This window comes from Hylobates moloch, unplaced genomic scaffold (assembly GCF_009828535.3).
Source record: "Hylobates moloch isolate HMO894 unplaced genomic scaffold, HMol_V3 SCAFFOLD_16, whole genome shotgun sequence".
In the NCBI taxonomy this organism is placed as follows: domain Eukaryota; kingdom Metazoa; phylum Chordata; class Mammalia; order Primates; family Hylobatidae; genus Hylobates; species Hylobates moloch.
In genome coordinates this window covers 56,338,313-56,361,387 of record NW_026652291.1, presented here as the reverse complement: position 1 = coordinate 56,361,387, position 23,075 = coordinate 56,338,313, and the positions used below count along the sequence as shown (strand labels likewise).

General features: G+C 38.0%; 1 protein-coding gene across 1 annotated transcript; it reads right to left on the bottom strand.

The window, feature by feature from the left end:
• Positions 1 to 12,979: 12,979 nt before the first annotated feature.
• On the bottom strand, positions 12,980 to 13,922 carry LOC131381445 (olfactory receptor 4K13-like). The gene is given in 2 exon segments (XM_058429391.1): positions 12,980 to 13,600; positions 13,602 to 13,922. Coding segments are annotated over 2 exon segments (942 nt in total).
• Between the last annotated feature and the right edge of the window lie 9,153 nt (positions 13,923 to 23,075).

Here is a 23,075-nt window from a genome sequence, read left to right as displayed (position 1 = left end):
TAGTGCCTAATAAGTGCTGGAAAACTCTGGGAATCCTCTATAGATGATTATAATGGGGATTCTGTCTGCTGAGGGAATAATGCTTCAGGGCCTCAGAGTATATTATGTAATCAATGATATTAAATGTGACAGATGGAGTTAGTTTCACTAGGGTGATTGGAGAGGTTTTGGAGCTAGTGTCCTGCTTTCTTCTTTATTTTGCCTCAGCTGGCTGTGGGACCATTTAATTTTGATTCCTGGTTGTAAAGTAATGAGATTAAGCTTAATGTAGGGGCACAAGGGGAGAAAAGGATGCTGAGGTGGGCCCTTAGGACTATCCTCTGGTAAGATAAATGCCACCTCTATCACTAGGTGATATAAAAGCAGTTGTTGAGGTGGGTTATAATGAGGAGAGGAAGATATATGGATAAACCTATAGAAAGGTAGAAAGGGCATGAGAGAGGTGTAAGGCAACAGAGAATGAACCTTATGAAGAAAGGCATGTGTGGGTTTGGAGCTTAATTATGACATTGCAAATATAAGCCAAACCACTTCTCTGATGCTTCAAGCATTCATTAGTTTCATTCACTTGCTCGATAATTAATAGCCTATCTCTTAAAAGAAACAATAGTTGAGCATACACTATATGTTAGGCATTTGGCTAATTATAGGGATATAAATACGGGAACATACTCCTAGCCCACCAGAAGCTTATAGACTAGTGATAATAAAAATAGCCAGTTCATGGATAGTTTCCTATATACTAGGCATGGGGTTAAACTTACAATATACTTCCTTTCTTATGTATTTACATAAAATGAATAGAAATTTATTTATTAATATAATAATTACTATTTATACAGTTGAATTATTTGATTGATAATTGAATTATTATTATCAGCATTGTTTTTGTAACTATTTTAAGTTGAAGAACACAATGCTCAGAAGTAACTTTCCCTGTCAGAGGACAAATAAGAAGCCACGTATTAGACCCTTTATTGTTCTGTTACAAAAGACAATGTCTTTAAGCCTCTATTTCACACCATGTCTCTATAACAATTTTATGAACAGTAAACTACAATATGCTCATTGTTGCAAAAATATTTCAAGTGTACACAAAAGTGTAAGTGTTCCCATTTTTAGGACACTCTCAAAAACTTCTTTTCAGAAAACTAGGTTGCAAGAGACTCTCATTATTTGATATGACAGTGTTCCTTCTTCTGAACATACGATAGCAGTTTTCCTAAAGGAAACCACCTGGAACAACAAAAAATCTATTTTATTCACAAGCGGTAGTTTGTATAGCTTTAATAATGGGAATGTAGAGAATAGAAGCATACAACTACCAAGTAAATTTTTAAATTGTGTTCTGTTTTACCATATTATTTTTGCTTGCAGACCACAGAATCTAATATACCTCGTTTTATAAGGAAGGATTAACGGGGATCTTTAAAAAATTTGCAGAAATTTTTAGGGTGGTGGCAATTCTAAAAAGTACTAGACAACCAGACCTAAGCTGATGGAACATGGCCCCAAACTTCATTGCAAAGCTGCTCTCACTGCTGACCCTATATTCACTCTGTCTCTGCCATGATAGGCAAAAATGGCAGTGACAATGCCAAACCTACAATTATGCAGGCTTTGCTGCTAGTGGTGCTAGCAAAATGAATTTGCACTCGCAGACTTATTATTTACATGGCTCCCTTTCAAATAAAAGTCTCTGACAGGTATATATAGCTGATGGTATACGAAGCTGTCATATATCTACAATTCACTAATGAGAATGAATGGGAAATATAGTATTTTATTACCATTATTATTTTTTATTGACGAGGCAGGGTTACTCTAGTAGGATTATCAAAATATAAAGATGACGTTCAAAAGCTTTTAAAGAAGCCATAAAAGATGGACATCTCTACATATACGATCATTACCAATGACTTGACGTCTAAAAGAAACATGTCATAAGATGTGATCAGGTTATGTGCATGGAAGTTGAATGTGGTCCAACCTCTCTTTGTCCAATCATCCTACGAAAGAATGGGACAGATGGGAAGCAGTTTTCAGTGTTTGTATTTTTAATCAATTACAGAGTAAAGCCTCACCACCAGAGAAGTGAGAAATTAATTACATAAAAAACTCTTATAACTTAATCTATGAAAAAGAACAAGAACTGAGTGATTGATTTTCTTCCGCCAAGTTGCTAGCAAGTGATGAGGGTATAAGGCTCTCTAACTGAAGCCCAACCAAGCAAAGACGCAGAAATGAGGAGGTGAATGATCTGAGCAACTAGAACAAGAAGTATGAGACCATCTTGCTGAATCAGACAGAAACAGTGATTAGACATGGAAAGAACATTTACCAAGATTTTGTAATAAAACCCAGAGAGCATTTGAAGTGTGTTTTTTAAATTTATCTTTCATATTATTTTTATTATAATATTTGATACATGCAGCTGTAATGAAGAATGAAGATCTCTGTGACCTGTATGAAAGTCACATGGCCTGATGTTTCCAGGAAACACTGTTAAACAAAAAGAGCAAAATAATTACAGTAAGCTAGTTTGGTATAAGACAAAAGGGGGAAGCCACATATCTGGATATTTGTTCAAAACAAAACTCAGAAAACAAAACAGAAAATAATGAGACTGATTGCTTACGAGTGGTAGGTGGCAATGGGATGGAAAGGACTGGGAACTGGAATGGTTTAAAAAGTATAGGAGGGTAGTGTTATTGCTGTGAGGAGAGTAGTGTTATTGCTAAGAATATACATTTTGCTGAAATTTTGACTTTTGAAACCATGTTAATACTTCACAGGCACACACACACATATGATATATGTGTTATTTTGTGTATAAATAAATATATATATCCTTTGTTGAATATATATGCTACATATATATGCCACATATATATTCAACAAAGAGAAATACCCTAAAATGAAAAATTAAGAGAATCAAATAAACCTAATTATATTTCAAATGGATAACATAACCACACTGAAAAAGAATAGTGTAGAAGTAACCCAAATAACTTTTGACTGAAGTATTTTGACTATATATCACAAGAATGTAGATTCTATAACATTCTATGTAGTCTAGAATTTAGCAAATAGGAAGGGTATAGTGAATAAAGGGTTTCACTTTTTCAGTGCTGGAAAAGGGAATTGCAGATGTCGAAGAGGGAGGTTAGAATAAAACCTGTGTTCTTGAATTGGAATTGGAGTTATCAGTATGGGTGACTGGTTATATATAAATTATACTTTTATTTATATATTTTATATGCATTCAAATATATATATAAATTAGGAAACAAATATATGTGTATACACACATACACACACACACACATATATATACACACACATACACATACTCATATTTTTTTTTCTAAACTCTGTCCTCTAAGTGGATCTAGAAGAAGTGACATCATAGTAGCAATGATTTCAAGTTCCAGAATCTTGGTTTCAAATAAACATTATCCACTGCAAGAAACTAGTATTCCTTAGAGACATAGCTAACTTCAGGACTGGGGTGGGGAAAGTACAAAATAAGTCTGGAACATCTTTTTGTGCAGTTAAGTAACTCTGGTTCAACAAAGGGAGACTTTTGACATGCCAACTTGAATGGGAACCTACTATCCAATAAAGAACAATTTGAGCATTGTGATAATTTTGGTAACAGATTCTAAACTGTAGAAAAATAGGAAAAAGTCCATGTAGATATAAATGTATATATGAGTAAATAAATAAATAGGATAAAATTAAAACTCTTTGTAGAGTAATAACTGATAAATATAAATCGAATTATGGAATTAGAAAAGAACCATTTGGAAATCATCATTTTTTTTTCGTTGTTTCTGGACGTATCATAAGCAACAATTTAAACAAGTCAGAAAACATTTACATAATATTCTAACATACCAACTCCATATGCATTCATATGGATCAGTATGTATACTGTATTTCAAGAAAAAAATACAAGATGTAGTTTCATGTTAAAATTTCAGTGAAATAACATTTGTGTATGCATATACTATTTCTGGAAGTTCATACATGAAACTGATGTGGTTACCTATATGAAACAGTAGTAGGTGGACAGTAGTGGGGGTGTACAGAGGAGGTCCTGGCTTTTGTTTTTTTCATTCAGTTTATTATTTATACTTAAAATAGTTTAGCCTAAAATTGTTTAGTAAAGAAAAGTATATTTTCAGATTGAGAGAGCACTTTAAACCTTATCTCAAAGTGGTCTACGTTTTTCAAAAACCTTTGTGTTTTATGTCTAAAGAAGATTAGTAATATGGGTAGAGGCAGTATTGATTTATGCATACTGCTATCCCCTTAGTATTCTAGGTAATCTCTTGGTTTATTCTATCTTTGTCAGCAGAAAAGTATAATTAGCATTTAGTCAAGGTATTATTTTTCATCTGGAAATTGAAAATGTGAATTATTTAAAAAAGAAAAGGAGAGGCCATTCACCTATTTTACCCAAGCAATTTACACTTGCAAAGTGGTAAAGAGGCCAGATTGATAACATTGAACTTGTACATCAGATAATTAAGTTTTAATCTCCTATTCAAAGACTTCAGCTTAGGGGTCACAGGAATTAAGAAAACTTTTTCTCTTTAATCAATCTTGGATGATTAGTGACTTTGTTTGTGGAATGATCATTTTCCAAGTACAGCATTGCAGTGTTAAAATAAAATAGGGGGAAAAGATTAAGGAGTTTAATCTACTTGGCATGTTATAACTATGTTTATTAAAATACTAAGAATTATAGCAAAACTTTATCTTTTGTTAATATTACTTTTGCCTCAATAGGAGTTATATTGAGAAAACAATATTCTAGACATAAAGGCCATTGCCAAGCAGTATTTTTCTTAAAATTTATTTTAATTATTTTTGTAAAATAACCCCGTGGGTACTTAAAATGAAATCTTATTTCTTTACCGAAATGTAATTCTTCTTTCACCCTCAATAAGCTTTCCATCTCTGGTTTATTATGGCAATGTTGTTCAGAATAAAAAGACATGTTTGGAACACTGATATATTAATCAGTATGCCTTACCCCAGAAGAAATAGGATAAACGTGACTGTGTATTATTTCTCAATAAATATTATTTTTGTACAATGACACACTTGGGATCCTCCTTCTGGATTTTTCGTAAAATTAACTGAATTTAGCAAATACATGCAGAAACTGTACTAAACGTAGAAATACATGTCAAATTATGAGAAAAAATACCTTGCCTAAAATACAATTGAAGTTTTTATAACAAGATCAATGATTTTAAATCACCAGGTCTTTTTTTTTTTTTTTAAGCATTAATGAGTGCTGTTTTATTTTGGGTCTCCAGAAATACTGACAGATGTAGTAATAATCATTATCTTTAAACTTCACATTCACAGGTAAGCCTATCTCAGTTTTCCATTTGGCAAAAAAAATAAGAAACCCAAAATGGCCTGTGTCCTGGGACCCCTGTCCGTTTTGTTTTTTTTTTTATTATACTTTAGGTTTTAGGGTACATGTGCACAATGTGCAGGTTTGTTACATATGTATCCATGTGCCATGTTGATGGAAATCATCATTTTAATATTAATTCAAGCAGGAACCATCCATGGCTACTAAAACTAGTGAATACAATTTTTATAAGGAACATAGTATTTATACAGTCTCAAAATATTTAGCTGAATAGCACTTGTGAATTACAAAGGAAAAATAGTAACTTTAAGGGTGATACCTGGCAGAAAACACCTTACTGAAGTTAGCAAACTTGTTACTACCAGCAATGGGACAAATCAACATCATATACTCCTGATATAAATCCCTGAGAACACATCACCAGAAACTGCTCCAAATGAAAAGCCTGGATCTAATGATGAAGGAATACTGACAAACTCAAATGTACAGATTCTACAAATTCCATTGTCTGTACTTATAAAAAATGTCAATGTCATAAAATTCAAGGAAAAATTGAGGAATTGTTGAATATTAATGTATATAATAAAGAGATGTGGCAATGAAATGTAATTTGTGAACCTGGACCAGATATTTTTTCTTTTTTAAAGGGGTTTTTTATGTAATTGACAACAACATTTTGTATCGGAATTGGTGGGTTCTTGGTCTCACTGACTTCAAGAATGAAGCCGCGGACGCTTGCAGTGAGTGTTACAGTTCTTAAAGGCAGCGTGTCTGGAGTTTCTTCCCTCTGGTGGGCTAGTGGTCTCGCTGGCTCAGGAGTGAAGCTGCAGACCTTCTCCGTGAGTGTTACAGCTCATAAAAGCAGTGCGGACCCAAAGAGTGAGCAGCAGCAAGATTTATTGCAAAGAGCGAAAGAACAAAGCTTCCACAGCGTGGAAGGGGACCCCAGCGGGTTGCCACTGCTGGCTTGGGCAGCATGCTTTCATTCCCTTACCTGGCCCCACTCACATCCTGCTGATTGGTCCATTTTACAGAGAGCTGGTTAGTCTATTTTGACAGGGTGCTGATTGGTGCCGCTTACAATCCCTGGGCTAGACATAAAGGTTCTCCAAGTCTCCACTAGATTACCTAGGTACAGAATGCTGACTGGTGCATTTACAAACCTTGAGCTAGACACAGAGTGCTGACTGGTCTATTTACAAACCCTTAGCTAGACATAAAGGTTCTCCAAGTCCCCACTGGACTCAGGAGCCCAGCTGGCTTCACCTAGTGGATCCTGCACCCGGCTGCAGGTGGAGCTGCCTGCCAGTCCGGTGCTGTGCGCCGGCACTCCTCAGCCCTTGGGCGGTTGATGGGACTGTGCGCCGCGGAGCAGGAGCAGGGGAGCGGGTGAGCCGGAGGAGTGGGGGGAATGGCGTGGGGGGCTTGGGGAGGCTCAGGCATGGCGGGCTGCAAGTCCCGACCCCTGCCCCATGGGGAGGCAGCTGAGGCCCGGCCAGAATTCGAGGGCAGTGTGGGTGGCCGGCACTGCTGGGGGACCCGGAGCACCCTCTGCAGCTGCTGGCCGAGGTGCGAAGCCCCTCACTGCCCTGGGCGGCGGTGCCGGTCCGCCGCTCTGAGTGCAGGGCCCGCCAAGCCCATGCCCACCCAGAACTCATGCTGGCCCGTGAGCGTAGGGTACAGCCCCGGTTTCCTCCAACCCTCCCCCCCACCCCGCGTCTCCCTCCACACCTCCCCGCAAGCTGAGGGAGCCAGCTCCGGCCTTGGCCAGCCCAGACAGGGGCTCCCACAGTGCAGAGGCGGGCTGCAGGGCTCCTCAAGCACGGCCAGAGTGGGCATCGGACGCCTCCCAATTTAATAAGGTCTATAGATATTCATTTAAAATATTAATGTAAATTTTCTGATTTAAAAAGTTACACTGTTTTAGGCAGTATACACTGGGGAAGGGGTAAAAGGGCATCACAGTTGAACTCTCACAGTTCAGACATAAAATTATATATGTGTATCTGGTGTATAAAAAGACAGACAGACAGATGGACACAGAGAGATATCTGAGGAATGGGCTCGCTGTCTCATGTGAATCTGGAGACTCCGTGAGTCCAAAATCTGATGGGCTAGGTCTGCAGGTTGGCAACTGAGGGAAGAGCTGTGGTTTGAATGTAAAGGCAGGATTCTCGGGGGAGGTCAGTCTTTGTTCTAATAAGGCCTTTAACTGTTTGGATGAGGACCACTCACATTATGGAGGGTCATCTGCTTTATTCAAAGTCAATTGATTTAAATGTTAACGTGCTCCAAAAGACATCCTCACAGAAATATCCAGAATAATGTTTGACCAAATACCTGGGCATCATGGGACAGCCAAGTGGACACATGAAATTAACAATATAATATGTGTAGAAATACAATTTTATATGTCTGTGTATATAGCCACATATATATGAATATAATAAATGTATATCTGTATTATATGTCTTTAAACATAGAAAACTCATATTAAATAATTTTTTTTATTATTATTATACTTTAAGTTTTAGGGTACATGTGCACAATGTGCAGGTTTGTTACATATGTATCCATGTGCAATTTTGGTGTGCTGCACCAATTAACTCCTCATTTAGCATTAGGTATATCTCCTAATGCTGTCCCTCTTCCCTCCCCCAACCCCCACAACAGTCCCGAGTGTGATGTTCCCCTTCCTGTGTCCATGTGTTCTCATTGTTCAATTCCCACCTATGAGTGAGAACATGTGGTGTTTGGTTTTTTGTCCTTGCGATAGTTTACTGAGAATGATGATTTCCAGTTTTATCCATGTCCCTACAAAGGACATGAACTCATCATTTTTTATGGCTGCATAGTATTCCACGGTGTATATGTGCCACATTTTCTTAATCCAGTCTATCGTTGTTGGACATTTGGGTTGGTTCCAGGTATTTGCTATTGTGAATAGTGCCGCAATAAACATACGTGTGCATGTGTCTTTATAGCAGTATGATTTATAGTCCTTTGGGTATATACCTAGTAAAGGGATGGCTGGGTCAAATGGTATTTCTAGTTCTAGATCCCTGAGGAATCGCCACATTGACTTCCACAATGGTTGAACTAATTTACAGTCCCACCAACAGTGCAAAAGTATTCCTATTTCTTCACGTCCTCTCCAGCACCTGTTGTTTCCTGACTTTTTAATGATGGCCATTCTAACTGGTGTGAGATGGTATCTCACTGTGGTTTTGATTTGCATTTCTCTGATGGCCAGTGATGATGAGCATTTTTTCATGTGTTTTTTGGTTGCATAAATGTCTTCCTTTGAGAAGTGTCTCTTCACGTCCTTTGCCCACTTTTTGATGGGGTTGTTTTTTTCTTGTAAATTTGTTTGAGTTCATTGTAGATTCTGGATATTAGCCCTTTGTCAGATGAGTAGGTTGCAAAAATTTTCTCCCATTTTGTAGATTGCCTGTTCACTCTGATGGTAGTTTCTTTTGCTGTGCAGAAGCTCTTTAGTTTAATGAGATCCCATTTGTCGATTTTGGCTTTTGTTGCCATTGCTTTTGGTGTTTTAGACATGAAGTCCTTGCCCTTGCCTATGTCCTCAATGGTATTGCCTAGGCTTTCTTCTAGGGTTTTTATGGTTTTAGATCTAACATGTAAATATTTAATCCATCTTGAATTAATTTTTGTATAAGGTGTAAGGAAGGGATCCAGTTTCAGCTTTCTCCATATGGCTAGCCAGTTTTCCCAGCACCATTTATTAAATAGGGAATCCTTTCCCCATTGCTTGTTTTTGTCAGGTTTGTCAAAGATCAGATAGTTGTAGATATGTGGCATTATTTCTGAGGGTTCTGTTCTGTTCCGTTGATCTATGTCTCTGTTTTGGTACCAGTACCATGCTGTTTTGGTTACTGTAGCCTTGTAGTATAGTTTGAAGTCAGGTAGCATGATGCCTCCAGCTTTGTTCTTTTGGCTTAGGATTGACTTGGCGATGCAGGCTCTTTTTTGGTTCCATATGAACTTTAAAGTAGTTTTTTCCAATTCTGTGAAGAAAGTCATTGGTAGTTTGATGGGGATGGCATTGAATCTATAAATTACCTTGGGCAGTATGGCCATTTTCACGATATTGATTCTTCCAACCCATAAACATGGAATGTTCTTCCATTTGTTTGTATCCTCTTTTATTTCATTGAGCAGTGGTTTGTAGTTCTCCTTGAAGACATCCTTCACGTCCCTTGTAAGTTGGATTCCTTGGTATTTTATTCTCTTTGAAGCAATTGTGAATGGGAGTTCACTCATGATTTGGCTCTCTGTCTGTTATTGGTGTATAAGAATGCTTGTGATTTTTGTACATTGATTTGGTATCCTGAGACTTTGCTGAAGTTGCTTATCAGCTTAAGGAGATTTTGGGCTGAGACAATGGGGTTTTGTAGATATACAATCATGTCATCTGCAAACAGGGACAATTTGACTTCCTCTTTTCCTAATAGTATACCATTTATTTCCTTCTCCTGCCTGATTGCCCTGGCCAGAACTTCCAACACTATGTTGAATAGGAGTGGTGAGAGAGGGCATCCCTGTCTTGTGCCAGTTTTCAAAGAGAATGCTTCTAGTTTTTGTCCATTCAGTATGATATTGGCTGTGGGTTTGTCATAGATAGTGCTTATTAGTTTGAGATATGTCCCATCAATACCTAATTTATTGATAGTTTTTAGCATGAAGGGTTACTGAATTTTGTCAAAGGCCTTTTCTGAATCTATTGAGATAATCATGTGGTTTTTGTCTTTGGTTCTGTTTATATGCTGGATTACGTTTATTGATTTGCATATGTTGAACCAGCCTTGCATCCCAGGGATGAAGCCCACTTGATCATGGTGGATAAGCTTTTTGATGTGCTGCTGGATTTGGTTTGCCAGTATTTTATTGAGGATTTTTGCATCAATGTTCATCAAGGATATTGGTATGAAATTCTTTTTTTTGGTTGTGTCTCTGCCAGGCTTTGGTATCAGGATGATGCTGGCCTCATAAAATGTGTTAGGGAGGATTCTCTCTTTTTCTATTGATTGGAATAGTTTCAGAAAGAATGGTACCAGTTCCTCCTTGTACCTCTGGTGGAATTCGGCTGTGAATCCATCTGGTCCTGGACTCTTTTTGGCTGGTAAGCTATTGATTATTGCCACAATTTCAGAGCCTGTTATTGGTCTATTCAGAGATTCAACTTTTTCCTGGTTTAGTCTTGGGAGGGTGTATTTGTTGAGGAATTTATCCATTTCTTCTAGATTTTCTAGTTTATTTGTGTAGAGGTGTTTGTAGTATTTTCTGATGGTAGATTGTATTTCTGTGGGATCGGTGGTGATATCCCCTTTTCATTTTTTATTGTGTCTATTTGATTCTTCTCCGTTTTCTTCTTGATTAATCTTGCTAGCAGTCCATCAATTTTGTTGATCTTTTCAGAAAACCAGCTCCTGGATTCATTAATTTTTTGAAGGGTTTTTTGTGTCTCTATTTCCTTCAGTTCTGCACTGATTTTAGTTATTTCTTGCCTTCTGCTAGCTTTTGAATGTGTTTGCTCTTGCTTTTCTAGTTCTTTTAATTGTGATGTTAGGGTGTCAATTTTGGATCTTTCCTGCTTTCTTTTGTGGGCATTTAGTGCTATAAATTTCCTTCTACACACTGCTTTGAATGTGTCCCAAAGATTCTGGTATGTTGTGTCTTTGTTCTCGTTGGTTTCAAAGAACATCTTTATTTCCGCCTTCATTTTGTTATGTACCCAGTAGTCATTCAGGAGCAGGTTGTTCAGTTTCCATGTAGTTGAGCGGTTTTGAGTGAGTTTCTTAATCCTGAGTTCTAGTTTGATTGCACTGTGGTCTGAGAGACAGTTTGTTATAATTTCTGTTCTTTTACATTTGCTGAGGAGAGCTTTACTTCCAACTATGTGGTCAATTTTTGAATAGGTGTGGTGTGGTGCTGAAAAAAATGTATATTCTGTTGATTTGGGGTGGAGAGTTCTGTAGATGTCTATTATGTGCACTTGCTGCAGAGCTGAGTTCAATTCCTGGATATCCTTGTTAACTTTCTGTCTCGTTGATCTGTCTAATGTTGACAGTGGGGTGTTAAAGTCTCCCATTATTATTGTGTGGGAGTCTAAGTCTCTTTGTAGGTCACTAAGAACTTGCTTTATGAATCTGGGTGCTCCTGTATTGGGCATATATATTTAGGATAGTTAGCTCTTCTTGTTGAATTGATCCCTTTACCATTATGTAATGGTCTTCTTTGTCTCTTTTGATCTTTGTTGGTTTAAATTCTATTTTATCAGAGACTAGGATTGCAACCCCTGCCTTTTTGTATTTTCCATTTGCTTGGTGGATCTTCCTCCATCCCTTTATTTTGAGTCTATGTGTGTCTCTGCACGTGAGATGGGTTTCCTGAATACAGCACACTGATGGGTCTTGACTCCTTATCCAATTTGCCAGTCTGTGTCTTTTAATTGGAGCATTTAGCCCATTTACATTTAAAGTTAATATTGTTATGTGTGAATTTGATCCTGTCATTATGATGTTACCTGTTTATTTTGCTCGTTAGTTGATGCAGTTTCTTCCTAGCCTCGATGGTCTTTACCTGACCTCAGGTGATCCACCCACCTCAGCCTCCCAAAGTGCTGGGATTACAGGCACCAGACAATGCGCCGGGCCTTTTTTTTTTTTTTTTTTTTGAGACAGAGTCTTGCTCTGTCACCTAGGCTGGAGTGCAACGGCATGATCTCGTCTCACTGCAACCTCCGCCTCACGGATTCAAGCAATTCTCTTGCCTCAGCCTCCTGGGTAGCTGGGACTACAGGTGCCCAACACCACGCCCGGCTAATTCTTTTTGTATTTTTAGTAGAGACGAGGTTTCACCGTGTTAGCCAGGATGGTCTCAATCTCCTGACCTCGTGATCCACCCGCCTCGGCCTCCTAAAGTGCTGGGATTACAGGCGTGAGCCACTGCGCCCGGCTGGTTTTAGTATTTCACTTGATGTTGAATTCTTACAAAACTATTGGGGTACCCAAAGAAATGTTTGAATTTTTCCTTTCTAAACAAATTTTTATACCCTACTAAGGATTATTAGCCTATTGAGAGTACAGAGTAAAAAGAATATTCTGAAAATCCTAATTCAATTCCTGACTCCATGGAGAAGCCTTTGTAAGACAGACACATATTTATAGACATTTTTCACATACTTTAGGTTAAAAAACTTAACACCTAAAAATTTATATTAAATACCATCTTGTGTGTTTTCTTACTAGTTTCTTATTTTACATGTAATTCACTGGAACATTATAACATTTTTATAAGAAGACATTATGTTTATATATTTTAAAGATTCAAAGACTAGGAGTATAACAAATGCATGTTGCTTTAGGCATTATATATGTGTTACAAACATTTTCCATTAGAAATCTTAAATTTAAAAAGTCTCAATTCCAGGAATTTGGAAGGGATAAAACTGATATTATTTCGTATTTTTATTTAAATTATTTGAGCAAATATTTAAGACTCAAACTCCCAGATAGCAGAAAACACACACACACAAAATCAGATATTAACAAGCAATACTTAAGAATTCAGCCAAGAACCAATATGTTGTTTGTTTAGTCTCTTAATGGCTGCCTTCATTTCCTGATTCCTCAGAGTATAAATAATTGGATTAAGGAATGGGGTGATTATAGAATAAAACACAGAAAGAAACTTATCTACAGAATAACTATTGAATGGAAAAGCATAGATGAAGATAGCTGGACCAAAAAACAGAGTTACTACAGTGATGTGAGCAGATAGTGTGGACACAGCCTTGGAGGATGCACTGGAGGAGTGCTGCCAGATGGTGACCAACATGATGATGTAGGAAATGAGCAACAGAATAAAGCAGAACAGGCACAGGACCCCACTGTCTGCAATCACCAAGAGCTCCAGAGTACAGGTCTCATTGCAGGCAAGCTTGATGAGCAGCAGGAGGTCACAGAAAATGTTGTCCACAACATTGGGACCACAGAAAGGTAAACTCACGGTAAAAGCCATTTGGCTTGTGGTATGTATGAAGCTAATTGCCCAGGAGAACAACAGAAACACAGTTAGCGCTCTGTGGTTCATGATGGTCTTGTAGTGCAAGGGTTTGCATATGGCAACATACCTGTCAATGGCCATAGCTATCAGGAGAGACATTTCTCCACCCCCCAGAGAAGTGCATAAAAAACATCTGGGCCATGCAACCCCACAAGGAGATGGCCTTATGTTTTCTAAGGAAGTCTGCAATCACTTTGGGAGTTGACACAGAGGAAAAACATAAGTCAAAAAATGATAAATTTGCCAGAAGGAAATACACGGGGGAGTGAAGATGGCTATCAAGTATCACAGTGATCACAATGAGGAGGTTTCCCACTATGATGGCTACATAGATATGAAAGAATATTGCAAAGAAGAGTATTTGGATTTCTTGAGAACCCGAAAGCCCCAGCAGGATGAACTCAGAAACACTTAAGCTGTTATTGAGGGTATCCATTTATTTATTTGCACGAGTTTGTCACAGTTGTCTAAAAGAAAGGAAAACAAAATCACAGAGACTAACAAGACAGTGAAACTAATCATTTTATGCATTTTATTATTATTTACTCAGAGAGTCAACCCTTTTGGCAATGTGACTGTTTTACATATATTCCTTGATATCTTGTAGTTTGAGATACTTCACAGGGCCACAAAGCCAGTGGAAACTGTAGTGGATATGGAGCTGATCAGTTCAAATTTCTCTCAGTTAATATAAGGCGAGGTCAGTAGGAGATTTGTGTAAACTTGGTGTCCGTTCACTTTCCGCTCCAGATTAGACTATGAATGAACATAGACTTTGGGGGAATTCATTTCTAGGACTGTGGGCAGGTTGTGGGCAGGATTTCACTCTGTGTGATTGTAGGACTGACATCTCCATTTATTTGCTTGTTGCCATTCAAGGGTTATCCTTAATATTTAGATACTATCTGATTTCCTTTGTCATGATCCCCTTCCTCTTTTAAGCCATTAACAGTGGATGGGGCCCTTTGAAAGGCTCACCCCCAGCCGGGCACGGTGTCTCGTGACTAGAATCCCAGCACTTTGGGAGGCTGAGGCGGGCGGATCAGGAGGCCAGGAGATTGAGGAGACCATTCTGGCTAACATAGTGAAACCCCGTTTCTACTAAAAATACAAAAAATTAGCCGACGTGGTGGTGGGTGCCTGTAATCCCAGCTACTCAGGAGGCTGAGGCAGGCGCTTGAACCTGGGAGGTGGAGGTTGCAGTGAGCCGAGATCGCGCCACTACCAAGACTCTGTCTCAAAAAAAAAAAGGCCTTCTCTTCTGCCACAACTCTCTTTTTCTATACTGATAGGAAAGCTTTATCACTTTTAGAAATTCATGTTATTACACTGGACACATTCAAATATTCCAGGAAATCTTCTCATATCAAAGTTTGTGAACTAAATCACTTAAGCGAAGTTTGTTGTTGGTAGTTTTTCTTTTTTCTTTCTTTCTTTATTTTTTTGCACTGTAATGTATCATATTCACAAGTTTTGGGATTAGTGTCTGGACTTCATTGGGAGACCATTATTCTGCCTTCAATAGTTTATGGTCAAAAGTTAGAAATATGGTGGTTCTCGGCAGGGTGCGGTGGCTCACGCATGTAATCCCAGCACTTTGGGAGGCCAAAGAGGGCAGACCACCTGAGGTCAGGAGTTCGAGACCAGCCTGGCCAATATGGCGAAACCCAATCTCTACTAAAAATACAAAAATTAGCTGGGCATGGTGGCATGTGCCTATAATCCCAGCTACTCAGGAGACTCAGGCAGGAGAATCACTTGAACCTGGGAGGCGGAGGTTGCAGGGAGCCGAGATAACGCCACTGCACTCTAGCTTGGGCAACAGAGTGAAACTCTGTCCAAAAAAAGAAAAGAAAAAAGAAATATGACTGTTTTTTCTACTAGGAGAGCAGGAGCCATGAATTTGATACAACTACTTGTAGAGATGTAGGCATAGGCAATGTGTTGGGTGCAGTGAGAGGTTGACGGGTGAAGTAGGCTTCTGTATCCCTTCCTGTTAATCTACCAATGACTCTCCATTAATCTACCTGTCACTTCTATTTGTTATTTGGGACTATCAGGAATCTAGGTGACATAGAAACTTGGAAATGCATTCTTAATCAATAGGCCTCTGTATAATATAGAGCAAAACTATAAAAAATGAAAACAATGCATCGGAAGAAAAACGAGCTCACGATGGTATACATCCTTTTAGTTTTTCTTTATGTCTAGAATGTAAATGTGATGTGTGGAGTTTCTACAGATAGTTTGTGACATTGAGGTCAGAATACTAATCTAAAGCAAAAAATAAACAGGAAGCTTTGTACTTCCTGATTTTGTGAAGCTGCCATACCAACAGTGAGGTAATATTCTATCAATTGGTTTCACAAGGAAAATAAACTTTCGTCTAATTTATTTATAACAGTATAGTCTAGTTGATTACTAGCAGACTGACAGATACAAATATAATTCTGACCAGACATCTGTGAGGTAGAGTTACCCAAAGAGCATGCAAGTGAAACTTTCAATATTCCTAAGATGGAACGTTAGAAAAATATTTTCTCTTTGAACCTTTGTTCACCGTGAAGATCAAGTGTGAGGACAAATCCTCATTACTTAAGAAGGTAATCCTAATATTTCAGCAAAAGTTTTAGCGTTTTTATTTGTTACGGTCATGGTGAAAGATCACCTTAAAGTAATGGACAAATATTGCACCTTGTACTTTAATCACTAAACTTTTAAGGAGATTGCATACTGTCTGGTGATCCTATTTCAGTTCTGGAGGCACTATATTCCAATACTTGGGATGATTGTTTGACTCATTTTTTATTGACATACGGACTTCTAGCTTTTGGTGGAGTCCAGTATAAGAAAGGAATATTAGCACATCTAGCATACAGTGTGTATACTAGATCTAGTATCAAGTAGTCATACTACTTAAACCACATATCCAGGTAAAGTCTATGGCACTACAATTGTCTGTGCTGGAAAAATACAGCATTTGTAGGTTTTGGCAAACCCTAATAGAAGAATAACAATGCAGATTCCTAAGGTCATGTAACTTGAACCATAGCATTTGTAGCAGAACTGGAAATACGTGAATTTTAAATCAGCTCCTAGATTTCACTCTGTTCTAATAAGGATGAAACATCTGATTATGGAACTTATGTTGACTATAGAAACAGAGATATCTACAAAAAAACTTGATTATTTGATATTAATATTCACTAGAGAGCATCAAAAAATGCATGAAATAAACAAGATGACATAATGGCTCATCCAGTTGATATAAACTACTCGCTATTATTGAAGTAGTCATAATAGTAGAAAAGGAGGTTGTGTATGGACCCACTGCCCGGCTTCCTACTCACCAAGATCACACTTGCTGTGGTGCAATAAATGTCATCAACAAAACTAACCTGAACCCCCTAATCTGGTACCATCTTATAGACAGAATAACCAGCCACTGGGACAAGTTGATGATATTACCCATTTTATTCTAGATGAGACAATGACTCATCTTCATGGGAAGATACATACAGTGGGCATAGGGTTGCATTCTACATTTACGGGGTGCTATCTAAACGTATATACAGAGTTTAATCAAAGAATTATCTTATAACATATCTAAATCCAAGTTGTAAGTGTTGACCAATAATCATGGCTCTATTGGACCTATCATTTACAGGTTATTTTAAACAGATAACTTTGATCACATTAAAAAAAAAACTATATGTGCTAACTCCCCTCCCTCCCATATTAAAAATTTTTGATGTCAAAATTTACACCTTTATACGTTGCATATCCCTAACAGATTATTGCAGTTGTTATTTTTATTTTTCTAATTTAATATACTTGTTATTAGAGAAAAATGCCTATATATTTTTATTTTTTTTTCAACTTTTATTTTAGGTTTAGTGGGTACATGTGCAGGTTTATAACATGGGTGAATTGCATGTCAATGGGGTTTGGTGTACAAATGATTTCATTACCCAGGTAGTGAGTGGAGTATTCAATAGGTAGTTGTTTGACCCTCATTCTCTTCCCACCCTACACTATCAAGTAGGCCCCAGTATTTATTGTTTCCCTCTTTCTGTCCATGTGTACTCAATGTTTATCTTCCACTTGAGAATGTGCAGTATTTGGTTTTCTCTTTTTGTATTAATTCACTTAGGTAATGGCCTCCAGCTACAACCATGTTGCTTCAAAGGGCAGTGTTTCATTCTTTTTATGGCTGCATTGTATTCCGTAGTGTATATGTACCACTTTTTTTTTTTTTTAATGCAGTCCACTGCTAATGGGCATCTAGGTTGATTCCATGTCTTTGCTATTGTGAACAGTGCTTCAGTGAATATACAAGTTTGGGTGTCTTTTTGGTAGAATTCTCTATATTCATTTTGATGTCTACCCTAGTAATGAGATTGCTAGGTCAAATGGTAGTTTTGTTTTAAGTTTTTTGAGAAATCTTTAAACTGCACAGCAGTTTGGGTAACTCTACCTCACAGATGTCTGGTCAGAATTATATTTGTATCTGTCAGTATCAGCCACCACAGTGGCTGATAATTTACATTCTCACCAGCAGTGTATAAGAGTTCCCTTTTCTCTGCAACCTCACCAATATCTGCTTTTTAAAATTTATTTATTTTTTATTTTTTGTAATAGCCATTCTGACTTTTGTGAGATGTGGTAGATATTTCATTGCGGTTTTGATTTGCATTTCTCTAATGGCTAGTGATGTGGAACATTTTTTCATATGTTTGTTGGCCACATATGTGTCTTCTTTTGAGAAGTATCTGTTCTTGTCTTTTGGCCACTTTTTAATAAGGTTGTTTGTTTTTTCTTGTTTACTTGTTTAAGTTAATTATAGATTCTGGATATTAGAATTTTATCAGATGCATAGTTTGCAGGTATTTTCTCCCATTCTGTAGGTTGTCTGTTTATGCTGTCGATTGTTTCTTTTGCTGTGCAGAAGTAATTAGGTCTGATTTGTTTTTGTTACCTTTAATTTCAGAGACCTAGTCATAAAATCTTTGCCAATGCCTAAGTCCTGAATGGTATGTCCTATGTTTGTTTCCAGGGTTTTTATAGTTTTAGGTCTTACATTTAAGTCTTTAATGCACATTGAGTTGATTTTTGTATAAGATGAAAGGAAGAGATCCAGTCTCATTCTACTGCATATGGCTAGCCAGTTACTGCAGCGCCATTTATTGAATATGTAGTCTTTTTTCCATTGCACGTTATTGTCAACTTTGTCGAGGATCAGATGGTTGTAAGTGTGTGGCTTTATTTTTAGGTTCTCTGTTCTGTTTCATTGGCCTATGTGTCTGTTTTTGTACAAGTACCATGTTGTTTTGTTTACTGTAGCCTCATATATAGCTTGTAGTTGGCTAGTGTGATGTCTCTTGCTTTGTTCTTTTTGATCAGAATTGATTTAGCTATTTGGGCTCCTTTTGGGGTTTCATTTGAATTGTGGAATACTTTTTTCTAAGTCTGTGAAACATAAAATTGATAGTTTGATAGAAATAGTATTTAATCTGTAAATTGCTTTGGGCAGCTATTTAATGGCTATTTTAATGATATTGATTCTTCTAATCTATGGGCATAGGATTTCTTTCCATTTGTTTGTGTCATCTCTGAAATATTTCAGCAATGTTTTGTAATTCTCATTTCAGAGATCTTTCACCTCCCTGTTTAGCCATATTTCTAGGTATTTTATTCTTTTTGTGGCTTCTGTGAATGAAACTGCATTCTTGATTGGGGTCTCAGCTTGGACATTATTGGTGTATAGAAATGCTAATAATTTTTGTACATTGATTTTGTATCCTGAAACTTTACTGAAGCTGATTTTCAGATCTAGAAGTCTTTGGGCAGAGACTCTGCAGGTTTTCTAGGTATAGAATCATATTATTTATGAGGAGAAATAGTTTGACTTTCTCTTTTGTTATATTTATTTCTCTCTCTCGCCTGATTACTCTGGCTAGGACTTCCAGTACTATGTTGAATATAAGTGATGAAAGTGAGCATTCTTATCTTGTTCCATTTCTCAGAAGGAATGCTTCCAGCTTTTTCCCATTCAGTATGATGTTGGCTGTCAGTTTACATATATGGCTCTTATTATTTTGAGGTATGTTTCTTTGATGGCTTGTTCGTTGCATTTTTTTTTGACGTGAAAGGATGTTGAATTTTATCACAATCTTTTTCTGTGTCTGTTTATATGATCATGTGGGTTTTGTTTTTAGTTCTGTTTATGTGATGAATCACATTTATTGATCTGCATATGTTGAACCAGCCTTGCATTGCAGGAATAAAACCTACTTGATTGTGGTGTATTAGCTCTTTGATATTCCACTAGATTTGATTTCCTCATACTTTGTTGATGATTTGTATATCTATGTTCATCAAGGATATTGGCCTGAAATTTTCTTTCTTTCTTGTGTCTCTGCCAGGTTTTGGAATAATGCTGGCCTCATAGATTAAGTTAGGGAGGAGTCTCTCCTTTTTGATATTTTGGAATAATTTCAGTAGGGCTGGTACTAGCTCTTTTTTTAAACTCTGGTAGAATTTGGCTGTGAAATCATCTGGTCCAGGGCTTTTTCTGATTGGTAGATTTCTGTATTACGGATTCAGTTTCAGAACTTGTGAATTAATTTTTTATGAGACAAGGTGTTATTCCATCATCCAGGATGGAGTGCAGTGGCGTAATGATAGCTCACCAAAGCCTCAAAATCCTGGGCTCAAGCAATCCTTGCTTTCAGCCTCCTGAGAGTTCTATTTTTTAATGGCCATGCTAAGTATGTAGGTAGTTTATACAGCTTGATTAGAGTATTCAAATATATGGAGTTAGACTGTATATTTATTTTTATCAGTGAGTTTTATACCTTCAGATTTTTTATACTACTTAGTAGTTTCCTTGTCTTTCATTTTGAAGAGTTCCTTTTAGCATTTGTAAGATAGGTCTGGTATTAATAAACTCTCTTAGCTTTCATTTGTCTGGGAAAGTATTTATGTATCCTTCAACACTCAAGTATTGCTTTGCTGGATACAGTGTTCTTGGCTGCTAGGCTTTTTTCTTTAGTATTTAAATATATCATCCCAACTCCTCCTTGCCTATAAGAGTTTTTTTGTTTTTGTTTTGAGAAGCCTGCTGCCAGGCATATTGGAACTCTCTTGTATGTTATTTGTTTCTTTTCTCTTGTTTCTTTCAGGATCCCCTCTTTGTCTTTCATCTTACACAGTTTATACTATATCTTTTGATACTGTTATTGGGATTGCATCTGACTTGGTGTCTTTTGTGCCTGAGTAGTTATATCTTTCTCTAGGTTTGTAAGGTTTCTGTTATTTTTTTAAATAAGTTTTCTAACTCTTTGTCTTTTTCTACTCCCTTCTAAACCCCAATAACCCAAATATCTGCTCTTTTAATGTTGTCCCATAAATCCTACAAACTTTCTTTGTTCCTTTTAATTCTGTTTTGTTTTTTCTTCTCGGATCGTATATTTTTAAATAGCCTGTCTTCCTAACTCACTGATTCTTTTTTCTGCTTGACCTATTTTTGCTACTGATGCTTTCAGTTGCATTTTTTATTTCATTCCTTGTATTTTGCAGTTCCAAAGTTACTGTTTGATTTTTTATTATCATTTTAATCTCTATGTTAAATTTCTCTGAAAAATTTAAAAACTGTCTCTGAATTTTCTTTAAGTTGACTGAGCTTCCTTAAAAACAGGTAGTTTGAGTTATTTGTCAGGCAGATCATAGATCTCCATCTCTTTAGGGTCAGCAGTTTGCATCTTATTTTATGCCAGTGATGTCAGTTTCTCTGGTTGTTCTTGATCCTTGTGGTCATGTTTCAATGTCTGTGAATTGGATGACATAGGAATGTATTGCAATCTTTGCAGTCTTGCTTTTCTGTGATTGCCCTTCTACAGTAGGCATGTTCAGGAATATTGAGAAGACAGTTGTAGTTCCTAAGCCTGTGGCTGTTGAAGTCATTGTCAGCACTGCAATGACTTCAGCTGTTACAGGCTTAGAAACCACAAGGTCCATAGTGGCTGGTGTTGCCCAAGCTGGAGTCGCATGAGGAGTTGGAGGTAAGGTGAGGGTTTGCTTCTGGATTCTCAGACAGCAGCCCTGTTACCTGGAATGCTGACAGGTTTGGCTTTCTCCAAGTTTCTGAGAGGCCTTACACTACATCACTTGATGAGTCTCTGGGTTGGCCATACTACAAATGACTACAATGAGCTGGAAACAAACACAGGGTTGTTTCTAGCCTAGAGTTGAGACTGAGATCTTTAGACCTGTCTTCATAGTCATAGACAGCCATGTCTCCCAGGGAGTTACAGGGTGAGCAGGCCTGCTCTTAGACTGCAGTTAAGAAGAAATGAAATCAATTTATAGGGCTCTTTGAAGATTCACAATGTGATCAAAATCAGGGCATAAAACTGCAAAACATTATTGAACTTTCCTCTCCAAGTCTCCAGACAGGCAGAGGTGTTGTTAGTCTATAGATAAGAGGAGGCAGTACTAAGATCTAGGGATGTTTGAGGACACACTGAAGGAAGAGGCTGGCAAGCACAGGGGCTCAGCTTAGTGTATCTCTTGGCAGGACCTTGACTGAGTAGAACTTCTCCCAGACCACAGCTGGGAGGGACTAAAACTAACCTTCAGGGTAATTCAGAATCTGCTGTGAGACTGTTGTTGGCAAACCCAATCCAGTAACACCAATGGGCAAGATTCCCAGAAGTGCCCTATGTGGGCAGTACTGCTTGCATAGTACAGTTGAGAGGGGCTGGAACTGGCATTCATGGTTCTTTCTGAAACTTCTGTGGCATGGAGTCTGGCAAACCTGCCCAGGTATATCTCCCAGGAGTTATCTGCACAAGCAGAATAACTCTGGTGCTGCAGCAGAGAAGGGCTGAGGCCAAGAAAAGGCCCCTTCAGGATCTTCTGTGGGTGGGAAGCCAGTAAACCTGTCCGAATGGCTCGGATAGGTGTGTCGCCCAGTAATTCCCTGCACAGGTAGGATAGTTCTCTGATTATGGCAAAAAAAAAAAAAAAAAAAAAAATGAAGCTGGGACAGGACCCCTTCAGGATCTGTTGTGGGTCAAAGTCTGGCAAGCCTGTACCAACGGCTCAGGTGACTGTGTCACAGTGGGGCAGCTCTTTAGCTGCCACAGAGAAAGGCTGAAGCCAAGCCAAGGCTCCTGCAGAATCCACTGTTGGACAGAGGCAAGCAAATCCACCCTGGTGGTCCAGAGTGTATGTCTGTGGGAGGGTATTCCCAGGCTGTAACAGAGAGGTATCGGAACCCTACATCCCCTTTAGAGTTTGCTGTGGGACAGAGGCCAGCAAGCTTGTCTATCCCAGTGGTTCAATAGGGTGTGCCTACCTCTGGGTCTTTGTGTGAGTTGCACTATGCTAGGACCAACACTAACGGGGCTGGAACTGAGTTACATGTTAACTTTCAGGTCTACTGCTGACACTGATTTCAGTGATAAGAGCCTATCCACTGAGGCACACTGGTGCTTGTGATTCCTTCTGGCCCCTTTGGCAGATAGTTTTGGTTGTGGGCTCAAAGCCACTTGGGGCTGTAGCCAATCCCTTCAGAAAATGTGGT